This window comes from Herpailurus yagouaroundi, unplaced genomic scaffold (assembly GCF_014898765.1).
Source record: "Herpailurus yagouaroundi ecotype Mexico unplaced genomic scaffold, PumYag 160, whole genome shotgun sequence".
Classification (NCBI taxonomy): Eukaryota; Metazoa; Chordata; class Mammalia; order Carnivora; family Felidae; genus Herpailurus; species Herpailurus yagouaroundi.
This window is the reverse complement of record NW_024412401.1, coordinates 49702938-49725131: the sequence shown is the minus strand read 5'-3', so window position 1 is coordinate 49725131 and position 22194 is coordinate 49702938. Positions and strand designations below refer to the sequence as shown.

The 22194-nt window shown below is 52.7% G+C and overlaps 1 protein-coding gene across 4 annotated transcripts in view; it reads right to left on the bottom strand.

Annotated features, from left to right (window-relative positions):
* The window catches only part of LRSAM1 (leucine rich repeat and sterile alpha motif containing 1), a 39731-nt gene that overhangs the window by 1118 nt on the left and 16419 nt on the right, over window positions 1–22194 (bottom strand). For 2 of the 4 annotated variants that reach the window (XM_040482384.1, XM_040482388.1), the window contains 14 exons: window positions 19536–19565; window positions 18976–19098; window positions 18555–18694; window positions 17625–17669; window positions 15617–15687; window positions 12668–12767; window positions 11215–11302; window positions 10149–10223; window positions 8637–8717; window positions 7025–7120; window positions 4982–5080; window positions 4060–4191; window positions 2847–2928; window positions 566–714 (listed from right to left, as the gene is read on the bottom strand). In XM_040482384.1, coding sequence (XP_040338318.1) covers window positions 566–714; window positions 2847–2928; window positions 4060–4191; window positions 4982–5080; window positions 7025–7120; window positions 8637–8717; window positions 10149–10223; window positions 11215–11302; window positions 12668–12767; window positions 15617–15687; window positions 17625–17669; window positions 18555–18694; window positions 18976–19098; window positions 19536–19565 — 1311 coding nt within the window. Of the gene's footprint in view, window positions 1–565; window positions 715–1288; window positions 1391–2846; window positions 2929–4059; window positions 4192–4981; window positions 5081–7024; window positions 7121–8636; window positions 8718–10148; window positions 10224–11214; window positions 11303–12667; window positions 12768–15616; window positions 15688–17624; window positions 17670–18554; window positions 18695–18975; window positions 19099–19535; window positions 19566–22194 lie in introns of those variants that run through there. The other 2 variants (XR_005792726.1, XM_040482385.1) reach the window with 2 other exon arrangements.

Below are 22194 nucleotides of genomic sequence, written 5' to 3'. Positions count from 1 at the left end.
GAGGAAATAATCAACTCCGTTCAAGGCTATTTGGTACAGCAGGGTTTGCAGGAAGAAACATGGGGCCCAAAAGCAGGGGTTTGGTTCCATTTATCACCAACACCTCCCTACACATCATGGCCGTGGAGTAATTCAACTGCTAACATGGTTGCTTCTTTTAAGTAGGATGGCACGGCAGAGGGAGGGGAGATTTTATACACTATGTTAATTTTTACAATAAACATTAATTTGTTATAGATTTTTAAAGACAGCTTTTTAAAAGCCTCTTCAGAGAAAATTGTGCTGTTAGTATTTAAGGACATGGGAAATTTTTCTTAAGTAGGGGGGGAAAGCCCCCTCTTTCAAAAAAAGAAAATAAACCCCAGAAAATGCTCACATTTGGGTCATAGGATCACGGTAATTGCCTGTATTTTTTGCTTTCCTGGATTTCCCAAAGTTTCTAATGAACACAATACACTTCTACCAATGAAAAAAAGTGTCTAGAAAGAACACGAGTCTGGAAAGGCTCAGGATGGGTGCCGGCCCGGCTGGTGCGTGGGGAGAGGGGCTGCTGCCCCAGACTCACCTCCTGTTCCAGGCACACGACGCACTCTGAAGTCTGCACCTCCAGCTCTGCCGGGGGAGCAGACGGGCTCACGGACTCAGGCAGCTCCTCGGGGGCGGTGGGCACCTCCATGGCCCCAGGGACCTCACCCTTGGGTGGGTTCAGTGGCTCTGTGAGGACCAGAGGGATAGGCTGAGCCAGGGTCATGGCCCAGTGATCCCAACCCCACAGGGGGTCCCCTGGCTCTGCCTGCCACGAGTGGACAGTGAGCTCAGGAGGGGCACACTTTGATCTCACGGTAGGGGTAAGGGCCCCCTTAACTCTTTTCTGAGCCTCATTCCCTCCTCTGTAAGGCAGGAGTGCAGGGAGGCTGGCAGGGATCGCCACAGTGCTGGTTATCTGGGGCCTCTGACCCCTGACCATTCCCCGGATCCTTCATGGCCACCCTGCAAGAGGGCTTGTCCCTTTCAGGGAAGGGCAGCCACTTGTCCAAGACCACAGGGCCATCTGGTGGTAGAGCCGTGGTGTAGGAGTTCTCGGTTAGGGACTCTGCAGTGGATGGGGCAATGCTCTCAGCCCCTCCTCCAGGAGACAGGATGGGCCGCTGCCCTCAGGTCACCAGGAAGTAGGGAGAGGAAGGAGAAGCCCCCAAGGCTGTCCCCTCCACCCTTGCCCCTCCTCTGCCCTAGAGCCAGCATCCCCCACCGGGTTCCCAACAGGCAAGACACCAGAATCAGCCCTTACAAAATGCAGTCTCTTTCATATCATGCAAAGTACACCCCCATCCCCGAGTCTTCGGCAGCCCTGACGCCCATCCTGATCACGGCTCACATTTTTCCATCTACCCTATGGTTTGAAGGAGAAGTTTTTATAATTGGAAACATCTGAATATATATTTTTTAAGGCTGTTACAACACTAGGCCCTCTAAAGGTACCATGGCGCCCCCAAACCATCACCGTCAAGGGGCTGTTCTATATGTAACGGGACACCTACCAAGTTCTGGGAGCAGTAAGAGAATGTTAGGAAAATGGCTGAAGGTCTCCTGCCCCTTCTGCTGCTGAGAGGAAACCATCCCACCCAGCCTTCCCTGCAGGTGGACACAGTCGGGAAGCCGCCCTGGGGATGGTGGGGGACTGTGGGAGGCAGGTGTCAGGAGGGGGAGGGGCTCAGAGTGAAGGGAATCTTTGTTGGGGGGGGTGGGATGAGGAGACCCCAACTCCTGATGTCAAACTTAACCTGACCTCCAGTCTGACAGCAGGAGGGATCAGGGTTGGAAAACATCTGCAAGGGGAGGAAGGTGTCTAATGAAAGGACTGAGTTTAGGGACTTGGTTAGGTTGGGTCAGTGTCTCTGGAATAAAACTGGCTAGACAGCTGGAGCCCGAGGACGTCATGGCACTGCCACTGGCCCAGACGCCTGGGGGCCCAGGGCCTCCTCCCTGCCGGCAGCAGAGCTCCTGCCTCGCCCCTGCAATCTGGTCTGGCCACCCCACCTTTAGTCTCTCCCCTGAACGGACCCTGCCTGAGGCTGGCAGTGCCACGGGCTCGCCCCCTGCCTTCATCCTTGTGCCAGGCGTGCTTCCCTTGCCAAGGCCCCTCGGCCTCTTCTCGAGGGAGGCAGTAAAGCTCAGCTGTACTGAGGTTTACATACACTCGCCAGCTGTGTGAGGTTACGGCAGACACATTAGCCCCTCTCCGCCTCAGTTCCCTCATCTCTCAAATGAAAGGAACAGCAGCACCCACCTGCCAGAGGTGCCATGACACGGTACCTGTAAAGCAGTTGACAAACACCTCGTACCCGGATTATGCTCGGACACAGGAGATCCCCGACGCCCATCTACTCCCACGGCAGCCACAGCACCTACCTTATCCGGGCCTCCAGGCGCAGCTGGAGTGGCTTTATGACCTGCCTTTACCCCTTTCACAGGTCACCACGAACCTTGTTCCACGTCCAACCACAGGCCTGCCCGAGGCAGTGTCAGGCACTGGCTAGGGCTGGTTTCTCCCTCTACTCAAGGATCTGGGTGTGTGGTTCCCTGTGTTTGTAGAGTAGCTTTAGGGAAGGTTCTAGGACAGGGAACCAGGAGGGCCTCTTCTGCAAGGAAGCTTCTTTGTTCCCCCATTTTTGTGGCCCGTTTTTCCCGTTTGTAAATCCTGTTCCTTTGGGAGGGAATCTTAAGGACTGGCAGGGGCTAGGACCGGCCCTCAGTTCTCGTCCTGAAATGTAAACAGGGGACGCCCCGAGCCACAGTCCACAAGTAAGGTGGGGGCCTCTGCTCAGGAGGTGTCCTGGCGTTGGTACCTGGCTGGATCCTGGCCGCACCCAACAGCTCCTGGACTCTCCGCAGGATCTCGTGCTGCAGGCCGGCTTCCGAGACGCCCACCTGAGCCAGTTCAAGGAAAAGCAAGTTATGGCCTGGGCTGCGCGAGAGCTTGCTGCACAGTACAGAGCCATCAGGACTGCCTCATGGCTTCTGGCACCTTCCGCTGGACACATGGAGGCCTGGGCCCTAGGGTCAACACCCAGTTGACCCTGCCCCAGTGCAGTACCACAGCTATGAAGATGACCAGGTGGCAGGGAGAGAAACAGAGGCCCCAAAGGAAACTGACACTAGTAACAGCTACAGTTTAGCACGTGCTTCCCCTGCACCAAGGAAGGGACTCCTTCACCTGCATGACTGCATGTCAACCCCACGACAACCAGTAAGACAGGATCCAGGATCAGAGTTCACGGGAAGGGCCAGGCGGTTCACGCCAAGGCCGAGTGCTGGAACCACACGGTCCCTTGGGAGGCAGAGCCCCCGTGCAGCCCTCCAGAGCCTCGGTTTCTGGGCCAAGGGACAGGTGACACAGCAGCAGAGTGGTAAACGGCATGGACTCTGGCACCAGACCAATCACGCTCGAGTCCTAGCTCCGCTGTGTGACCTTGGGCAAGTTACCACCTTGCTGTGTCTCAGCTTCCTCATCTGAAAAATGACAGGGACAAGAATACCCTTCTGCCTGGGTTGTTGGGAGGGTTCAAGGTGCTAGCACTCGAGAAGCACTTAGAATAGCACCCGGCGCAGGCAAACGCTAGAGATGTGGGCCGCCATTATTTGGCTCACATGAAGAGTAAATCAAGTAATGCAAGGTGCTCAGCTCTACCCAGAAGCAAGCAGGTTCAGGAAGTGCTGCCGTGCCACGTCTGCAACACCACGGCGTGGGCCAGGGCTGGAGCAGACCTGCAAGGACTTGTCTTGGGCCCACAACGTGAAGGTCCAATCTGAGCGGGTGGGGCAGCCTGGGGTCAGAACTCACATCCCTGAATTTTCTTAGGCAGATGGCGTGCAGGACACACGCAGGGGGTTAGGGACCGATGGGGTAGGTGTTCTGGCCACCTGGAAGCAAGCGGACCCTGGACCACTGGGTAACGGCAGACCTCACCAAGAACCCCACCAGAGTAAGTCGACTCTTGGCGGATCGGACAGCGGCTCGGTTCACCCCTCAACCTCCCCTGAGGGGCTGCTGCTTCCCACCTTGGCCAGGTCCCCAGGGCTCATCCGGCTCAGCGTGTCCAGGGAGATGCGGTGGTGGGCAAAGATGGGCAGGTAGTGTTCAGCCGACAGATCCACCAGGAGGGCTGCCAGCTGGCGTTCCATGCCTTCTTCCTGCAGGACAGACCCACGGGGAAGCTGAGCGCAGGCAAACGAGACCTCGTTACTTACAGTGGCAAACAAAGGCTCCGGATGTACTTAGGATGGGTCTCCTGGGCATCTTTCCTACAAAAACGCATACGGAAGTAGAGATAAAGGTACTAGGAAGCTCACTGCCACTCTACCTGGAAATGGGAACATGGTGAGCAATCAAGTACCTATCAAGAGGGGGCTGTTTAAAATAACGAGGGTTCATCCAGATACTAAATGCTATGCAGTTGTCTAGAAACACTGAGATGATCTATTAGGTATACGCCTGGCGAACTGCCCATTATTATTATTATTTTTTAACGTTTATTTATTTTTGAGACAGAGAGAGACAGAGCATGAATGGGGGAGGGTCAGAGAGAGGGAGCCACAGAATCGGAAACAGGCTCCAGGCTCCGAGCTATCAGCACAGAGCCTGACGCGGGGCTCGAACTCACGAGCTGCGAGATCATGACCTGAGCCGAAGTCAGCCGCTTAACCGACTGAGCCACCCAGGCGCCCCAACAAAAACCAGTGTGTGTGTGTTGGGGGGCATCTCCGTCCTGCCCACGGCAGGTGTCTGTAGGCAGCTCCTGTGGCCCACCTGTGTTGGCCTCTGACCAGATGAATGCACCCGTCCTTCTCTCTTCTGTCCCTCCAGGGCTTAGCACACTTGTCCCCAGAAATATGAACAGAAATAAACTAGAAAGATCAAGAACCCAGATATCACCAAGGCACAGGAGGGCTCTCGGGAAGGGTGGGTGCCAGCAGCCCTTACCTGCAGCTTCAAGGACAAGGGTTTCTGGTTCAAAAGCCGTTGATACTGAATCAGCCAGTAATTTTCCTGCCTGGTTTCACTTTTGGCTTCTAACTCTGTCTGCCAGGGACAAAACAAGTACCATCAGCTATAAATCAGTAAATAAAAAGTCTAATGACCGTGGCAACTGTAAACGATGCTCTGGGCAGGTGCAGGGAGTGGGGCGGTGTTTGGTAATTTACAAACGATGTTCCCAGCCACCATGGCCTCACTGTTTAAACTACTGAACGGGAAAGGCAGGAAGTCCCTCTACCCCCGTTTCTGCTGTGAGCAACCTCAGCCAGGGCCATCTGGGGGCGGGGCCTGAATCTGGGCTGCAGACACCTGGCACCACGCTCTGCAGGCCCCCTACTTGGGCTCAGGAGCTTGTGACAGGCAGGGAGACAAAATAGGATTCTAAGGACAATATGAGCTTCTAGAATGGGCTTCACCCTTCTGACAAAGCTAAAGAATTAGACAAGGTACTGAAACAGGTTCCTTCATTCCTCCATGAACAAGCAGTCACCGAGTATTGTTCTAGACCACACATGGTTCTAGGCGCTGGGGCCGGGGCTGTGAACAAATGATACTAACAGCAGCAGCGAATGTTTTCAGAGTGCTGTGTGCCAGACCCCACTATGCACCGAGATGCCATTTTCCTTAATTTGCACAGCTCTGGTGGTGGTGGGGGTGGGGGGGGCGGGCAACTGCACAGGTGAGGAAAGGGAGGCTCAGAGTGACCAGGAACCTGCTCAGGTGAAAGCTGCCTGTGGTCAGGGCCAGGACTTGGACACAAGTCTGTTTTGCCTTAAGACTTGTACTCTGAGCAAGCCAGCCAGGAGCCAGGACTGTGGCCACACGGTGGGGACCAAATAAGATGTGGGCTGCAGGACTTCAACACAGGCATTTCCCCCATCCCCTGGGGGGGCCTGGCTGTCCTTTGGTGGTCCCTGCCAGACCTTGGGGAGCTGCTCCCCTCTGCTGGTCCCTACCCTCCCTGGGCTGCAGCCACAGCACTCTTCTGGAGCCCATGACCCTGACAGTCACCATCTGCTGAGGTGGTTCTTCCTTCCCTGGATGGGGAGTCCTCTGAGGCCCCTCGAGGGCAGGAGCACAGGACCAGAGCACATGGCAGCTGCTGCATGAGGCTAACGCACTGTTCGCATGTTAATGCAACTTGCAGGCTATGGCAGTGGGGGATGGTGAGGAACAGGCAGCTTCTGACTGGCCTCAGCACATCACAAGGGCTGGTGGGGGGCTGTGGAAGCTGGTCTCCCTCTTCCCTGCAGTCTGCAGGGGCTCTGCCCACAGGAGCTCAGAGGATGTCTGGAGCAGCGAGGACACCATAGGAGCGACCGAGTCTCTGAGCCCCAGCTGGCGGGCCTGGCCTCCGTCTCCACCACTCAGATGCCCACAGGGTCTGGTGAAAATGACCCCAACTTGCCACCCTTAAATGGGGCTCTGCCACTCTGACAATGTGCCAGCCTCAAACCCATTTGGGTATAGGGGACAGCTGGGTATCTCCTGTCAAAAGCTTATTAAACAGCCTACCCTGGACACAGAAAGTCCCCTCCTGGGCATCTGCCTTGAATGAATACTCACGGCCATTGTCAATACTTAGCTACAAAGACAGCACTGCTCAGAAAAGTGAAAAACTGGAAGTAGTGTGAATTCTGGGCAAGAGGCTACGATGGCCCATCCAAACGCAGCCTGGGAGAGCGCAGAGGACATTTCAGAGACACGAAGAGAACAGACGCAGAGAAGCTAGTTCTAAAGGGATGTGCTCCATCTGAGGCTTACACAGAACATCCACGCACAGCTTATAAAGATGCATCGCAGTGTTTAGAAAACACACATCCAAATGTTAGCTTTCGAGAACTCTCGGGAGGGAGATTCTTTTCCTCTGTACGTTCCATTTTTTCTCTGATGAGCCACTATTACTTGAACAAAAGCGCTTCTAAGAATGGCAAGTGTGTTTAGGGAAAGCGAACCCATGTGCGACCGGGACGCAGAAGCCGAGCGCACCAGGATTTCCCGGAGCTCTTCCTCCCGCTGTGTCTTCTCCTTGAGCAGCTGCTGGAGCAGGGAGCTCAGGGCCCAGCGCTGCTCTGAGATCATCTCCTGCAACACAAGAGCAGGCCCAGTGCCGCTGGAAGTGCATAGCTCTGGCGCCCAGAGTCCCCAGGGAGTGGCAAGTCCCACCCCTCCCTGCCTTTTCCAAGCCCGGCAGCAGGGACCCCACAGTGGGCCCAACTCAATTAGGTTGAGCGCTGGGGGACACAGCCAAAGGGCCCCTCCGTCTGGGCATCCCCTCCCCATCTTCTCCCCGTGGGGGGTCAGGCCAGGCATGGGATCTAGTGACTGACGACAGTGGAATGGTAAGAAACATCAAAGGAAATGATAAGTCACAGGTGTGTGACTGCAGTCTCACGGACTACAGGCAGGGCATGTGGGCAGAAGCACAAGCAGGGCAGGTTGGGGTGTATCCCCGTAGGAGTCTGGAAGGCTCTCACACAGATGGAGGCACATGCAAACTGGAGTGAAGCCCTCGCCTGCGTCTCTGTTCCACTTGTTTCTTACTCTTGGAAACCCATGGAGGCCCCCCCAGATGGGAGCCCCACAAGCTCGAACGGCCAGGAGACATGGGTACCTGCCAAGTACGGTGGCTGTGTCTTCTCTGAGAGCTACCCCAAGCCCCTCCTCTCTGAGGGCCACGGCAAGGCTCCCAAAGGGCCTTGCGTTGGTGAGCTCACCCCCGTGGGGTGGCCCTGTGACGCAGGCTGGGCCTGAAGATTATTTCATTTTACGGAGGGGAGAAACGAAGGCCTAAGAGGGGAGGTGACCTAAGGTCACACGGCACACCTGTGGCAGCCCACACACCAGGACTATAGACCTTAGCACGCTTTTACTGAGTCTAGAAGCCAGGGGACAATTTAAGACTTGTCTGCTGAGGACAGACACAGGGACAGACAGGTGGCTCTGCTCAGAAGCCTGGTGTGGGCACAGGTCCTCACACACCATTAATCAATCCCCTTTGGGCAGAAAGGGGTCAGAGAAGGGCAGAGTCCAGCCTTCTTCCCCTGCCTGCCCAGATCACAAAGCGGGACTACACTGGGAGAAGGCCCAGGTCCCGGACACACAGTCCAGGACGCCACCTGCCGGTCCCTGCTGCCCCCACACTAGACAAGCAGGACACCGAGCCCAGGGCTCCCAGAGAAGCCACCTGCAGGGAGTGACACATTAACAGTTGGGCGCTTTCCTCCAGACATCCTTGGGACACCAAGAAAGCTCCTTCCCCAGAGGATGTCAAGCCCCTGAGTTGAACCAGCACCCTAGAAGCATGGCTTAGAGAGACAGGGAGCTCAGCAGTGACCCTCCTTCAAAACAAAGAGATGGAAATGGGTCTGGGTGAGCCTTGGCAATGAAACCCTCTTTCCTCTGACCCTCCTGCTGAGCAATAGGCTGACCTGACCCTAACCTTGGCCTGTGCTGAGCTCAGCCCCCAGGCTGTGCTCCCATCACAGTCACAGAGAAGACCATCTGCCTGTTGGGGAGCGGCTGCTGGGAGGGAGGCATGGGGGGCCCGGGTGGGGATTTCCTCTGGGGCGGGAGGGACAGGCCAGGGAGCCCTACGTACCTGCAATGCCTCTGTGTCCAGGGACTTCCTCTTTACCTCCAGCTGTGTCAGCTGCAATAACTCAGTTTCTATTAACTTAATCTAAACAGAAGACGAGACAGGGTTTTTTTTTTTTAATTCACATTAACCAAGGTTCGAATCTGTGCTGCTCTCTGAAGGCCAAGTGGGGTCTAAGAAACCTTTCGAGGGGCTCAGGAATGAAGGGGACTTAGGTGCCTTGGGAAAGCTCTCAGTGGGAGTTTAAAATAATCAGCTATTCCAGGGCCCCGAGCGCTTATGGGACACGGACGGGCCTGTCCTGGTGAACTGTTGTTCAGGAGCTGATCGTACGGCCTGGACCACAGAGGGTGCCAAGAGCTTATGAAATGGAGACGGGCCTTCCTTTAAGGTTCAGGCCAGAGTGCAGACCAGACACAAGTCCTGAGTGCTGTACGCATCTGACTCTCTCGCTTCCTGTAACTGCCATCACAGAGGAGAGCAGAGGGTAACGGAGGGGACTGTGTAATACTGTAATACCATTAATGATAGTGGCTGATGCTTACGGAGCATTCTGTGTGTGAGGCCTGTGCTGTGTACTGTATCTGTGTCATTTCATCAAATCTCCTCTGGGTACTAGGAGGTATTCTGGTCTCCATTTTATAGATGGGGAAGTTGAGGCTCAGTGAGGTTAAGTGACTTGCTCAAGGACACAGAGCAGGTCAGTAAGTGAGCCCTTTCTCGGGGACGTCCCTGCTCAGGGTCTGAAGGGGAACAGGTGGCCTGGTGGGTCAGAATCACCCACAGTGAGGATGTCTGGGGGTCAGACCCCATAGCCAGCGACTCCTCTGCCCTAAGCCTGTGACCCCTATGGTTCTTGCCCCTAAGTTCCTATGGCCCCAACCAACCCCAGGTCAGAGGAATGAGCTTCATGTCCGGCAAGGTGGGGTTGAAATTAAAGAGGGAAATAAAGTGAGAAGTTGGTTTTGGCCAAAAAGGAAAAGAATAAAAAGAAAAAAATACACATGCAAAAATGTACAATTCAAAGTGTGCCAAGTAGGATGTGATGACCACTCCCGAGACCTGAAAGCCGACTCCGTCTCCAGCCTGCGCGCCCACGGTCCACCGCACCCTCCAGAAAGCCCAGAGGGTCCAGCAGAGCCTGCAGGTTGCCGGCAGAGCTGGGACCTCAGCACATCCGCCCTCGGGGACATCGGGACCCGTCTGCCCCCGTGGGACACCCCATCCACCCTCCAGCTTCTCCACCTGAGCTGACAGAGGTGGCCGGGGTGAAGCCAACTGCACTTCCCCAGCAAGGGGGTCCTGCCTGGAGTGTGGTGGGTGCAGAGGCCGCCCAGGGGCTCCAGGCCGCAGTCGGGCACTACCCTTCCCGTCTGCCCAGGGCGTCGTGGGAAAGGAACCGGTCACATCTGGGGAAGTCCACTCGCTGAGCCAGCACAGGAAAGAGCCACCTATGCCGTCCAGGAAAGCACGCAGGAAGGGGGGGGCGGCGGGGGCACCGCCCACAGCACCCACCTGCTTCCTGATCTGCTGGTGCATGAGGTCCTTCTTCACCTGCAGAGCCTCAAACGCAGCCTTCTGCATGGCACTCTGCAAGACAGCAGGGGCTGCTGACAGGGGCTGCTCAGCAGGTGCTTGGCGGCCTCGCTTTCCCAGTGGCTCATGCCAGGGGAAGGCTCAAAATCTGCTCAAAAACACTTTAACGTAGGACTACTCTGCCTGCTAGCAAGCACGTGACTTTTCAGCTCACTTGTTCGCATTTCAGAGACCATACTTATGAAAGGCTTATCAGCGCCAGATGCTACACTCAGTGCTGCTCCTGCATTGTACACGGACTTCCCACAACCAGTGATGTGGGGGCTTTTTACTGCCCCATTTCACTGATGAGGAAGGTGAGGGAGCAGATGGAAGTGTGCAGTCTGGAAGAAGTCAAGGCGCCTCAGTGCTCTCTTGTGGGCTCCACCCCCACGGCATGTTCACCACATCCTGCCCCTGAGGGGTCCTTACGATGGAGCCACACAGCACGGGGAGTGGGTGCCTGCCAGGGAAATGGGGAATGCTTCTCTAGATCTCCATGATCAGAAAGCCACCCCCCTCTCCCTTTCTCTGCCCCCCTCTTCCTGAGTCTGTACATTTCTAAATGGACTAAACACCTTGGGTCTTAACAAGCTCTCTAAGGACAGGGCTCCATGTTGATTTCTGATGCTCTGCCCCAGACTCCCTGTGCCCGCCCCCCCCTTTTTTTTTTTTAAAGTTTACTTATTTTTGAGAGAGAGAGAGCGCGAGCGAGAGAGCACGAGCGAGCGCACGCGTGCACATGAGCCAGGAAAGGGCAGAGAGAAAGGGAGACACAGAATCGGAAGCAGGCTCCAGGTTCTGGGCTGTCAGCACAGAGCCTGACGCTGGGCTCAAACTCACGAACCGCGAGTTCATGATCTGAACCAAAGTCGGAAGCTTAACCAACCGAGCCCTCCAGGCACCCCTCCTGTGCCCACCTCGAGCCCCCGCCCTCACGCCCTTGTACCCCTGCCCCCACTCGTGCCCTGGGCCCCCCACCCTCACACCCTAGGCAAGGGCTCACCTCCTGCAGGATCTGGCTGATGGCTTTGTTCTGATCCATCTGCTGCCATGACAGTATCTGCTGGAATCGCTCATCCATTTCGGCCATGCTGCCAGAAAGACAGCAAATTAATTCACTCTCTGAACATTTTCTGCCAAGGACCTTAGAGATCAAGACAAGCCATTTACTCATTCAAAAATACTCAAGAAGGACCCGCGGGGGGCTACACCCCGGGCTGGGCACAGACACAGAGTTAGTCTGAACCCCGTGGCCCTAGAGGGAAGGCGATGGGTGTCCGTGTGTCTTGGGACTTGGGAGAGACCATCTCCGGGTCCGCTCATCCACCCCTCCATCAGGATCCCCTCTACAATGCCCTTTGAAGTGGTGGCCTGGCCTCTGCCGTGTCACCACCAGCATGGAGCTCCTGACCTCCTAGTTGAGCCACTCGGGCCATGAGAAAGCTCTCCTGCTGGGTCAAAACAACCACATCTCACCGTGGGCCCCCAGCATTTCTCGCCCTGGTCGTGAATCTCCCCTTAGAACAAGTAGAGTGCTTTGGGCACAAAAATTCAAACCCTGCATCCTCACGTATGTCCATACTTGGGCATAATGTTGGTTTTGAGTTTATTATTTCAATCCTCCAACAACTCCAGAGGTAGGTACTGTGACTTATCCCTGTTTTTCTGATAAGAAAACTGAGGCTCAGGAGAGAAACTAACTGGCCCAGCACTTCACGGTTACGGACAGAAGAAATGGGGCCTGAATGCAGGTCTGTCCACCACGCTCCTAAGCGCGATGTGCTACCACCAAGAAAGGAGGGAGAGATGCTCCACACCTCACCTCTGTGAGGACACAGGGGAAGGTGGGGCGAGGGGGCGGGGGAACACAAGGCAGTCTGTGCTCCTGGCCCGTCTCCTGAGCCCCAACAGCTTTGCTCCCCTGGCTGTGCCGGCACATGTGGCTCCTTCAACAGACAAACCCACAGAGATGTGATGAACTTGGACAGCCGGACCCCAAGCTGCCACCAGTGTGAAAGCGACTCCATTAGCATCTCCTCCAGGACACCCTGCTCCCAACCCACACGGACGCTAGATCACACCACTCTGCCTGGGTTTGAACCCTGGCTCTACCACTTGCTAGATTTCCTTGGGTGCGTCCCACAGTCTCTCTGAGCCTCAGATGTTGTGACAAAACGGGGCTAGTCACAACATTGTCCCTCGTAGATTTAATAAGCTAACACACACCACGTGGCGGGACGCCTGGCTCACCGAAAGTGCGGGAGAAGCAGGGGTGAGCGCTGTCACTTTACCATGGCCTGACACAACCATGGGGTCCAGCTGGAAAAACCACAAAGACCAGTCACCGCCTGCCCCTGACAGCATGGCTGAGGCGGGAACTTCAGAGCCCAGCTCTCACCCCATGATCCTGGGTCCTGAGTCAGCACCCCAACTCAGGAAGCCTCTCCTTACCTTACCTGGAACAGGCCTGCTGGACCAAATTCTGCCTCTGGGACTCGTAGGCCACCTGGATGAGCCGGTTTGTACAGCTCTCAGTCAGCATCTGCTGCATGGCGGCTGAGGAAACACGGGGGGGTGGGCTGAGAAAAGGGCACCGCTCCCGGGGGGCCTTGGAGGGTTTGCTCATCACCCACCTCATACTTATCCTTAAAAAAAACCCCACTTTTTTTCAACGATGCAAGTGACTTACGCTTGAAAGGCTAATTGTAAAACACTGAACAGCACACACACAAGATCTTCTATCATCTATCACCCAAAGATATTAATTTTGATACATATCCTTCCAATTTTTAATACATATTTATGGATTTTTAAAAAATTAAGATGAGAGAATTGAAAGCAGAGAACTGAACACTCGTACACTCATGTTCGTAGCACTGTTATTCACAATGGCCAAAAGGTGGAAGAAAGCCAAGTGTCCACTGATAAACAAAATGTGGTATATACACACAGTGGGATATTTTTTAACTTTGAGAGAGCACGCATGCGGGGGGAGGGGCGGGGGCAGGGCGAGGGAGTCCGGCCCAAGCAGGCTATGTGCTGTCAGCATAGAGCCCAACATGGGGTCCGAACCCATGAAACAGGAGATCATGACCTGAGTCGAAATTAAGAGTCAGATGCTCAGGGGCTCCTGGGTGGCTCAGATGGTTAAGAGTCGAACTTTGGTTCAGGTCATGATCTCACGGTTGTGCCCTGTGTCAGGCTCTCTGCTGTCAGTCCAGAGTTCACTTCAGATCCTCTGTTTCCCTCTTTCTCTGTCCCTCCCCCACCTCTCCCTTACTTGTGCTGTCTCTCAAAAACAAACACTTAAAGTCAGATGTTCAACTGACTGAGCCACCCAGGTGCCCCTCCACAATGGAATATTATTCACAGCCTTAAAAAGGAGGGAAATTGGTACCTGCTACAACATGGATGAACCTCGAGGACGTTATGCTGAGTGAAAGAAGGCAGTCACAAAACGACAGATGCTGGAGGACTCCACTTATGTGGGGGTATCTAGAGTCATCAAATTCAGACAAAGTGGAATGGGGTGCTGTACGGGAGCTGGGGGAGGGGGGTGGAGAGGAGCATTTAACGGGGACAGAATTCCACAGAATTCCAGTTTGGGAAGGTTCTGGAGATGGCTGCGTAACAACATGAATGTACTTCGAGCCACAGAATTGGATAATTAAAAGTGGTTAAAACGGCAGACATTATGTTACATATTTTACCACGATAAAAAATTTTCAAATGTCACAACCCTAAACACAACCACTTCTCATGGTCTGTCACCACCTCCCCATGTCCACGAGGCAGCGTGAGGTTTCGGCTGCAGGGGATGGCGGTGCCCGGATCACAAAAGTTTAGTTAGGTGATCTTCTATCTGGGGGCATTTGGACTCTTTTTGCAATTATTAAATGATAAACGTCCTTGCTCAAACATCCTTGTGCAATCTGATTATTTCCTAAGAATAATTTTTAAGAGTACAGTTTTAAGGCCATGAATAAATAGGAATGTCCCTTTCTGCCTTCCAGAAACATGCTGCTGATTCACATCCCCTTTGGCTGTGCACAGGGCAGCCTGATACTACACATGTCCTCAACTACTCTGGTTATTACCTTTTCTTGCCTTTTTGTTATTTTTACTGAAATTCTTTCATTATAAAAACACATGCTCATTTTCAGGGTGCCTGGGTAGCTCAGTGGTTAAGCGTCCAACTCTTGATTTCAGCTCAAGTCGTGATGTCAGTTTGTGGGACAGAGCCCTGTGTTGGGCTCTGCACTGACAGTGTGGACGGAGCAGGCTTGGGATTTTCTCTCTCTCTCTCTCTCTCTCTCTGTCCCTCCCCTATGTGCATGCTCTCTAAATAAATAAATAAACTTAAAAAAACTACATGCTTAGGGTGCCTGGGTGGCTCAGTCGGTTGAGCGTCTGACTTTGGTTCAAGTCATGATCTCAGGGTTCGTGAGTTTGAGCCCCATTGGGCTCTGTGCTGACAGCTCGGAGCCTGGAGCCTGCTTCAGATTCTGGGTGTGTCTCTCTCTCTCTGCTCTGCCCCCCCCCCCCATGTTCTCTTTCTTAAAAATAAACACTTAACAACAAAAATGCTCATTTATAAGAAGCTAAGCAACAGGGAGGGAAGTTTGAAAGGCGAAAACAAAAGTTCCCAACACCGATACTATTCCCAATCTATTTACCGACAAATATCTTCTGGAGATGCAAACACAAGTTTTCTTTTTTCTAAGTGGTGGATAATTTACAACAGGGACGTTAAGGACACCCCAGCAGGAGGTAGTGAGGGGAGGTGGTGTGTGGACAGCGCCTGGCGCGGGGCCTGTGTGCAGCATTCTGCTCTAGTATCCAGGCTCAGGAGGATGGTGCTGTCCAAAGAGAGTCATTTTAAAAGAGGAGGAACTGACCCCTGGCCTTCCTTGGCACGTGGCTTGATCCTCTGAGCTCTCAGGATCAGACCGGAAGGCCCCCCTCATTAAGTATGGACAGTGTGGTGCCCCAGGACCACCTCCTGGGAATGGCAGGACGGGCAGCTCCCAGGAGCCCAAGTGGGGCCGACCACAGCTCTTGACAACAGAAACGGTACAGCCTCAGTGGGATGTTCACTTAGTGCCAGGTATTAGCTCATCTGACCTTCAGAAGGACACTAGGGGGCGGTAACAGTCATCCTCCCCAGTTAAAGGGAAGAACACAGAGGTTCAGAACAGTTAGGGACCAGTAGTCCCGTGAGGTCACAGGCTTGTTCCTGCGTCAGCCTGACACCAGGGCCCACGCTCCATGTCTGGACTTTGCAGCCTCCCTCAAGGACACACGCTCAGCATCTGCCGTACGTACAGAGAGAAGGCAGTCCACCCTCTGCCCCCAGTCAGACAAGCCCTGCTCCCAGGACCCCGTACCTCCCACCCGAGACTCACAGGCAATCTCACGCCTCCGCAGGTTCTCGGTCTCCTCCTGAGTGATGGACATCAACTGTTCCATCCTTATCCTAGAAACAAACAAACAAACTCCATCCATTTTTGTTCAGCAGATGTAACGTTTTCAACGGGAAATCCCAGCAGATGAACGCCACCTTCTCCGGGAAGTCCTCTTCGATGTGCCAGCCTAGGCATGCTCCTGCTGGCATCTCGCACTTCCAGGGGAACCCAGTTACCTCCAGCCTTGTACATGGAGTATCTTGCATAAAAAGCTCAACATTCCCTTAGAAAAGTGGGCAAAGGACACAGACGGCCACTTCACAGATGCTTAAATGCAGGGGACCAACAAACATATGGAAAGAGATACCTGATAACTAAAGATCTTTTTACCTACCAGATTGGGAGATTAGGAAAACTGAAGACCACCCACCAGCAGCAGCAGCTAAGGTGGTAAAAAGGGCACGTTCATGTCCTGCTGAGAGGAGTATAAACTGGCAAAATATCTTCTGGAAGGTAATCTGGCAAGACCTACCAAGAAGTCCTTTGAATATTTCCTACAAAAATATTCACATAAATGCACAGGGGGATATTTAGGAGATGCTCACTCTAAGACTGCTTATAATTATGAAAAACTGGAAACTTAAATGTCCACAGAGGACTAATTAAATTAGGATTTAATCATATTGCAGAATATTCTACAGCTATTACAAATAAGGCTTTTGGCATTGAAATCCATCCATGATCTAGTAAACGGAAATGAAGAAGTATGGACGTACATGCACGTTGCATGTGTGTACATCGTTCCCCCAGAGTAAACTAGGAATGGTGGCCTGGAGGGAACATCTTCTAAAGTCTCTGTTGGGTCGCATTTTGTTGGAAGAAGCATGTAATCACCTTGGCCTCTTGCCCAGGACCACAGGCTGCTCAAGGGAAGGCCACATCTGGTGCTGCTGGACCCGCAGCAGAGCCCACAGGGCCCAACGCAGAGAGGGCACTTGGTAAGCGTGAGCCAAATAAACCAGTCGGCCACAACCCAGCTTGGCCTTGACCACCCGGGTCAAGCTGCAGTGGGCAGGTGAAGGGGCTACCCTGCAACCCCACAGGAACTCCCTGTGGGAATTCTTCCCAAGCAGCCAGGGGCCTAAAAGGCAGACACAAGGACTGCAGCTAAGTCCATGTTGCTATTTTGGGATTCCAGGGAACCAGGGGGGATTCCAGTTAATCCTGGCGGGGAGGGGGGCAAGAGGACAAGACAGAGGGTATGGGGAAAGAAGAATGGGGGGCTCGTTCCTCTCAGCTACCATCTTTCCTAATTACTGAAGCTGTGCATCTCAACGAACGGGGAAAACACGAAGGAAAAAACCCAAAGATCACCACCTCTAATTTCTGGTAAACCACTCAGGGTGGGTCCTTTTGCTTTCTGAGCACAGACACGTGCCACGTCATGAAGAAATTGTACACTGTTCCGCCTTAGTTAACTATAGCTCCCGGTTTTCTACTCCATAATGGATTGTGTTTCCCTTAATAAGAAATGGATTTTTCTCTAATTTAAAATTGTTTAATGTTTATTTTTGAGAGAGAGCGTGAGCAAGGGAGGGGCAGAGAGAGGAGACACAGAATCCGAAGCCGGCTCCAGGCTCTTAGCTGTCAGCACAGAGCCCAACTCGGGCTCAGTCTCACAAACCATGAGATCACGACCAGAGCTGAAGTCGGACGCTCAACCAACTGAGCCACCCAGGTGCCCCTCTAATTTTTTTTACACTAGCAATATAGTTGGACATCACACATATTTTTATTTGTGTCTCAATTTTTCTCAGGAATGTACATGTGTGTTCAACTTGCAGGCAGTGATTTATTTTTAACCCAATATTCCCTAAGGAGGTGAATCTCCTTACAGCTTTAGGAAAACTTTCTGGCATAATCCTTGAGAATCACAAGACGTTATCTCCCCAGACCACTGCCTCCACCACAAGGCAACGCCAAGAAAGGGCTAGAGTGAAACACTAACCTTTCATTTTCCAGCGACTTCAAGATCTCAGAACTTTTCTTCTGCCTGCGGAGACAACCATAAAGGGTCCCTGCAGTAGTCACCTGCAGGCCTGTTTGCAACAGAACCGTTCTCCCCTTTGCTGCACTGGCTGTGCAGAGCGGGCTTAGTAACTGGCCCAGGCCCCTCAGCCCGGGAACTTGGGGCTCTGTGCCCTTGGGCCGGTTCCTCAGCCCCGCCAAGCCCCAGTTCCTCATCTGTAAAAGGGGATCATAATAAGAAGGCTTCATGGAGTATTCGTAAAGAGTGACTAAGAGAACATACGCAAAGTGCTTGGCACGTGAGCAGCATCCAACAAATGGTAGCTTCCCGGGACACCCCGGAAAGGACAGCATACTGTGGGGCACGCGGCAGGCTTGCTCGGGCCCCACGTGACTGCTGTGGGATGGCCCCGTAAGGAAAAAGCAAACGGAAGCCTGGGAGCAACAGGGGATGTGGCACACCTGTTTCAGGAGGCTTTCCACAAGGGACCCCAACTGGACTTTCTCAGGCTTCTTGACAGCTCTATCTGGCTCCCTCTCCCCCAAGCCCCACCAAGACCTGCTCCCAGCAGCCCCTACCTTGGAGAGCATTTGTTAAGGCAAATCTCACTGTGGGTAGAATGGCTGACCTCAAGGCAACATGTTACTTGGAACCCGAAATATTGGAGCAGGATGTGACCCCCAGGGAAACCTGGGGGGCGTGGGTCCCACGACAAAACACAGGTCATGCCCAGATTAGATGCTTTTCTCTTTGGGTTGGTGCAAATTGTAGCAACAAGATTGGACCTGAACAACGAAAACCTTGGGGCAGGAGTGAAGGCTATAGGGGAGAAATGGACCCCTACCCTGGGCTCTTCAAAGGGTACCACATGAGGGGAAGGTCTCTGGGTTTGCGGACTGGGGGCCTGACCTCTGATTGTCCTGCAGGAGTTTCTGGATCCGGTTGGCGATGTTCTGCTCCGTTTGCTTCAGCTGCTCCTGCAGCCGCTGACGCTCTGCATCCAGGTAGCGCTGATGCTCACTTAGGCCCTGCTCCAGCCTGGACTGCTCCTGCAGCGGGACAGGTGGCCGTCCTGAGCTAACACCAAGGATCCCTGCACAGGTTTCTCATCCCTGCCCTGCCTTCCTGTTTGATCTTGGACCAGGTCTTCCCCTTGCTAGGCCTCGGGGCGTCCGTACACACAAGGAAGCTGGGCTAGGTGAACCATAAGGGCCCCCGGGTCCGGGAAGATCCAGCGAGGGAGCTTACCGCCACCGCCTCCCCACAGCAGAGGGCCCCCCCTGGTAGGGAGTGCACAGGCAAGCCTGACCCCACGTGGCCGCTCACGGACCTCCTTGACCGTCTGAAGGATCTCGTCCTTCTGATTGCTGCTCTGCTGAAGGAGCTGGGCATGTTCTCGCTGCCCGAGTTCCAGGCGCCGTTCAAACTCGAGTTTCTCCAGCATCTTCTGTTCCTGCAAGAATGTAGATCCTGGTGATGGTTGGCTAGGCTCCGTGGACATTTGCACATGGGAGCAGAGGGAATCTACCCTTCACCTCTGAATTGTGCAGGCTGTTAAGTCTTAAAGCTGAGTAATAACTCCCCTTCCTGCCCCCCCCCCCACCTGCCTGCCCAGGGCCCAACTGTAATAAAACAGGCTGGTCCCTGGCAGAGACTAGTGGTTTAGAGTCGGGGGTCTCTGAGCCTCAAGCTTCTCATCTGTGAAGGCAAGATACCTGGTCACCCACTGAGGCTGCATAAGCATGTGGTGAGGCCATGTGTGTAAGAGGAAAACTTTAGTTTACCCTCTAATTTAGAGGCAGGAAGAACTTGCTCCCTCCAATCTTTTCTAATAGTTGAGATCTTTGATAAAAACAAAAGTGACCGAGGAGAAAAGGAAAATTTTCTTACCTTCCTCTTCTCATAGTCTGAGAACCTATTCTGGGGAGAAAAAAAAGACAGTGGTGAAGAGGAGGTAGACAGCAGTGGGGTTCCCCAGCATGTGGCCAGAATTGCCAGGCAGCGAGACCCCATTCAGACTCTTGGGAGCCCCCTGAGGCGCTGCATCAGAATGGTGGGGCGGGTGGGGATGAGAGGGTAGGGTAGTCTGATAAAGGGTCCCAGATGGTTCTAGTGGACACCAGGACTGAGAACCACCCGGTTCGGCACATCGTGGGAAGCTCTTCAGGACAGTTCTGGGGGTACAGGACTGAGAAGGGAGACCAAGAAGTGAGATACGTGGCTCCCTGTCCATACAGCATGCCCGCAGTGCCCCAAAGCTCTAGCCCACCAAAATACTTGGAAATGCACAAAGGTACATGTGCTAGTTCCTGTAGAACTTTTTGTTAAGATGTTAGAAAAACAATTGTAATGTTTATTTTTGAGAGAGAGAAAGAGTGCTTGAGCAGGCGCGGGAGGGGCAGAGAGAGGAGTACAGAGGATCCAAAGCAGGCTCCACGTTCATAGCAGCAAGCCTGATGTGGGTTTCAAACACACGAACCGTCATGACCTGGGCCGAAGCCGGACACTTAACCAACTGAGCCACCCAGGCACCCCCTTGTGGAACTGTTTTAAAGAGTGAAACACTGGCAATAACTCAGATGCCCAACAGGTGGTTACTTCAGTAAGTCATGGTACATCCGTGCAATGGACCACACAACTGTCAAATAAGGGGGCGAACGTGGGGAGCTACCCAGAAAGAAGTCTGCCATGTTTCACTGTGTGCAGCAGGATTCTGTTCAGGTCAGAGCGGCAACAAAATTCAACTCTGAGTTTTGAGATGGAAGGCAGTTTGTGATGATGACCTTAGGAGAAGGGGTGACATTCATGTGGTTTATGTATATCTGTATTGTTCAGACTTGTAACAAGGAGCGTGAACTATTCTTGTACTGAAACAACACACACACACACACACACACACACACACACACACAGATTTTTTAAGTGGCCTTGTACTTAGTTATCCAGCTTGGAGGCCAGGATCAGTCTCTATCAGAGCCATAAAAGTAACACACTATAAGGAAATCAGATTTGTCCCATGCTGAGGTAGGAATACAAATTTTTAAATTAATTTTTAATTATACAGATAGTATCTGGGCATCTGGGTGGCTCAGTCAGTTAAGCATCTGACTTTGGCTTTGGTTAAGCCACAAAGTCATGATCTTGTGGCTCAGGAGTTCGATCCCTGCATCCAAATCTCTCTCTCAAAAATAAATACACACAGGGCAGGCACCTGGGTGGCTCAGTCAGTTAAGTGTTCCAACTTCAGCTCAGGTATAATATCATGGTTTAGGAGTTTGAGCCCCGCATCGGGTTCTCTGCCGTCACCATTAGAGCCTGCTTTGTATCCTCAGTCTCCCTGTCTCTCTGCCCCTCCCCTGCTCACTGGTGGGTGGGCATAAAAGCGCTTGCTCTCAAAAATAAACATTAAAAACTTTATAAAAAATTATACAGCTATTATCGGAATATATTTTCCTTATAAAAAACTAAAACACAGCATTTAAGCATTCCCTGACCATTCCCCAGCCTGATCCTGGTTCCCTCCTGCCCCCTGCCATGTAACTACCATTATCAGACCCAAGTCCACGAATCTACTTACACAGAATTTGTGCCTTTGGAAAATATAGAAGATTTGTCTGTGTGCTCATATATAAATACGTGTTTTGATGAAGGCATAACTCACATACTATAAAGGTCATTCTTTTTAGTAAGCAGTTTTAGGCATCTTGAGCAATGCAGTCATGTAACCATCACTGTAGTCAAGATCTAGAACAATCCCATCACTCCCCAAAATCCCCTCATGTCCCTCTGTCATAAAATTGCACCCTGCCTTTAATGGCTATTACTGATCTGTATTTGAACCTCCTAAGTATGAAAGGGGAAGTCTATATCCATCATGTTCTGCAACTTGTCCTTTTCACTTACCCACGTGTCCTATGATCTGAGCCTGCACAGATTTAGCTCATGGTATGGATGGGACACAGGTGGCTCAGCCTTTACCCACCGATAGACATTTAGGGGGCTTCCAATATTTTACTACTGCAAATAAGGCTGCAATGAACATTCTTGTAAATGTCTCTTTACACAAGGGTCTCTCTGGGGATACATACTGAGGAGTGGGACTGCCGGATCACGAGCTATTTGACCTATATTATCAGGTTATCTTCTACAGTGGGAATATCAATTTCCATTCCCAAGAGCAATTTATGAGGCCATGGTTTCCCCACACTGTGGCCAGGAAATTATCAAAGTGACATCTGTGCCAATCTGAGGGTGAAATGGTATTTTGTTTTAACTTACTGGTCTCTGATTACTAGGGAAGTCGGGCATTTTTTTGTATTTACTGATCTACACAGTCTTTCTTCTTTTTAAGTAAGCTCTGTGCCCAACTCTGGGGGGCTTGAACTCATGACCTTGAGATCAAGGGTCACATGCTCTGACTGAGCCAGCTGGGCGCCCCTCATCTGTACTGTTTTATTCTGTATAGTACCTGTTGATATATCTCTGGCCCACTTTTCTTCTCTTGGGATGGTTTTCTGCTTCACTTTACTGCTTTGGAAGAGTTCTTTAA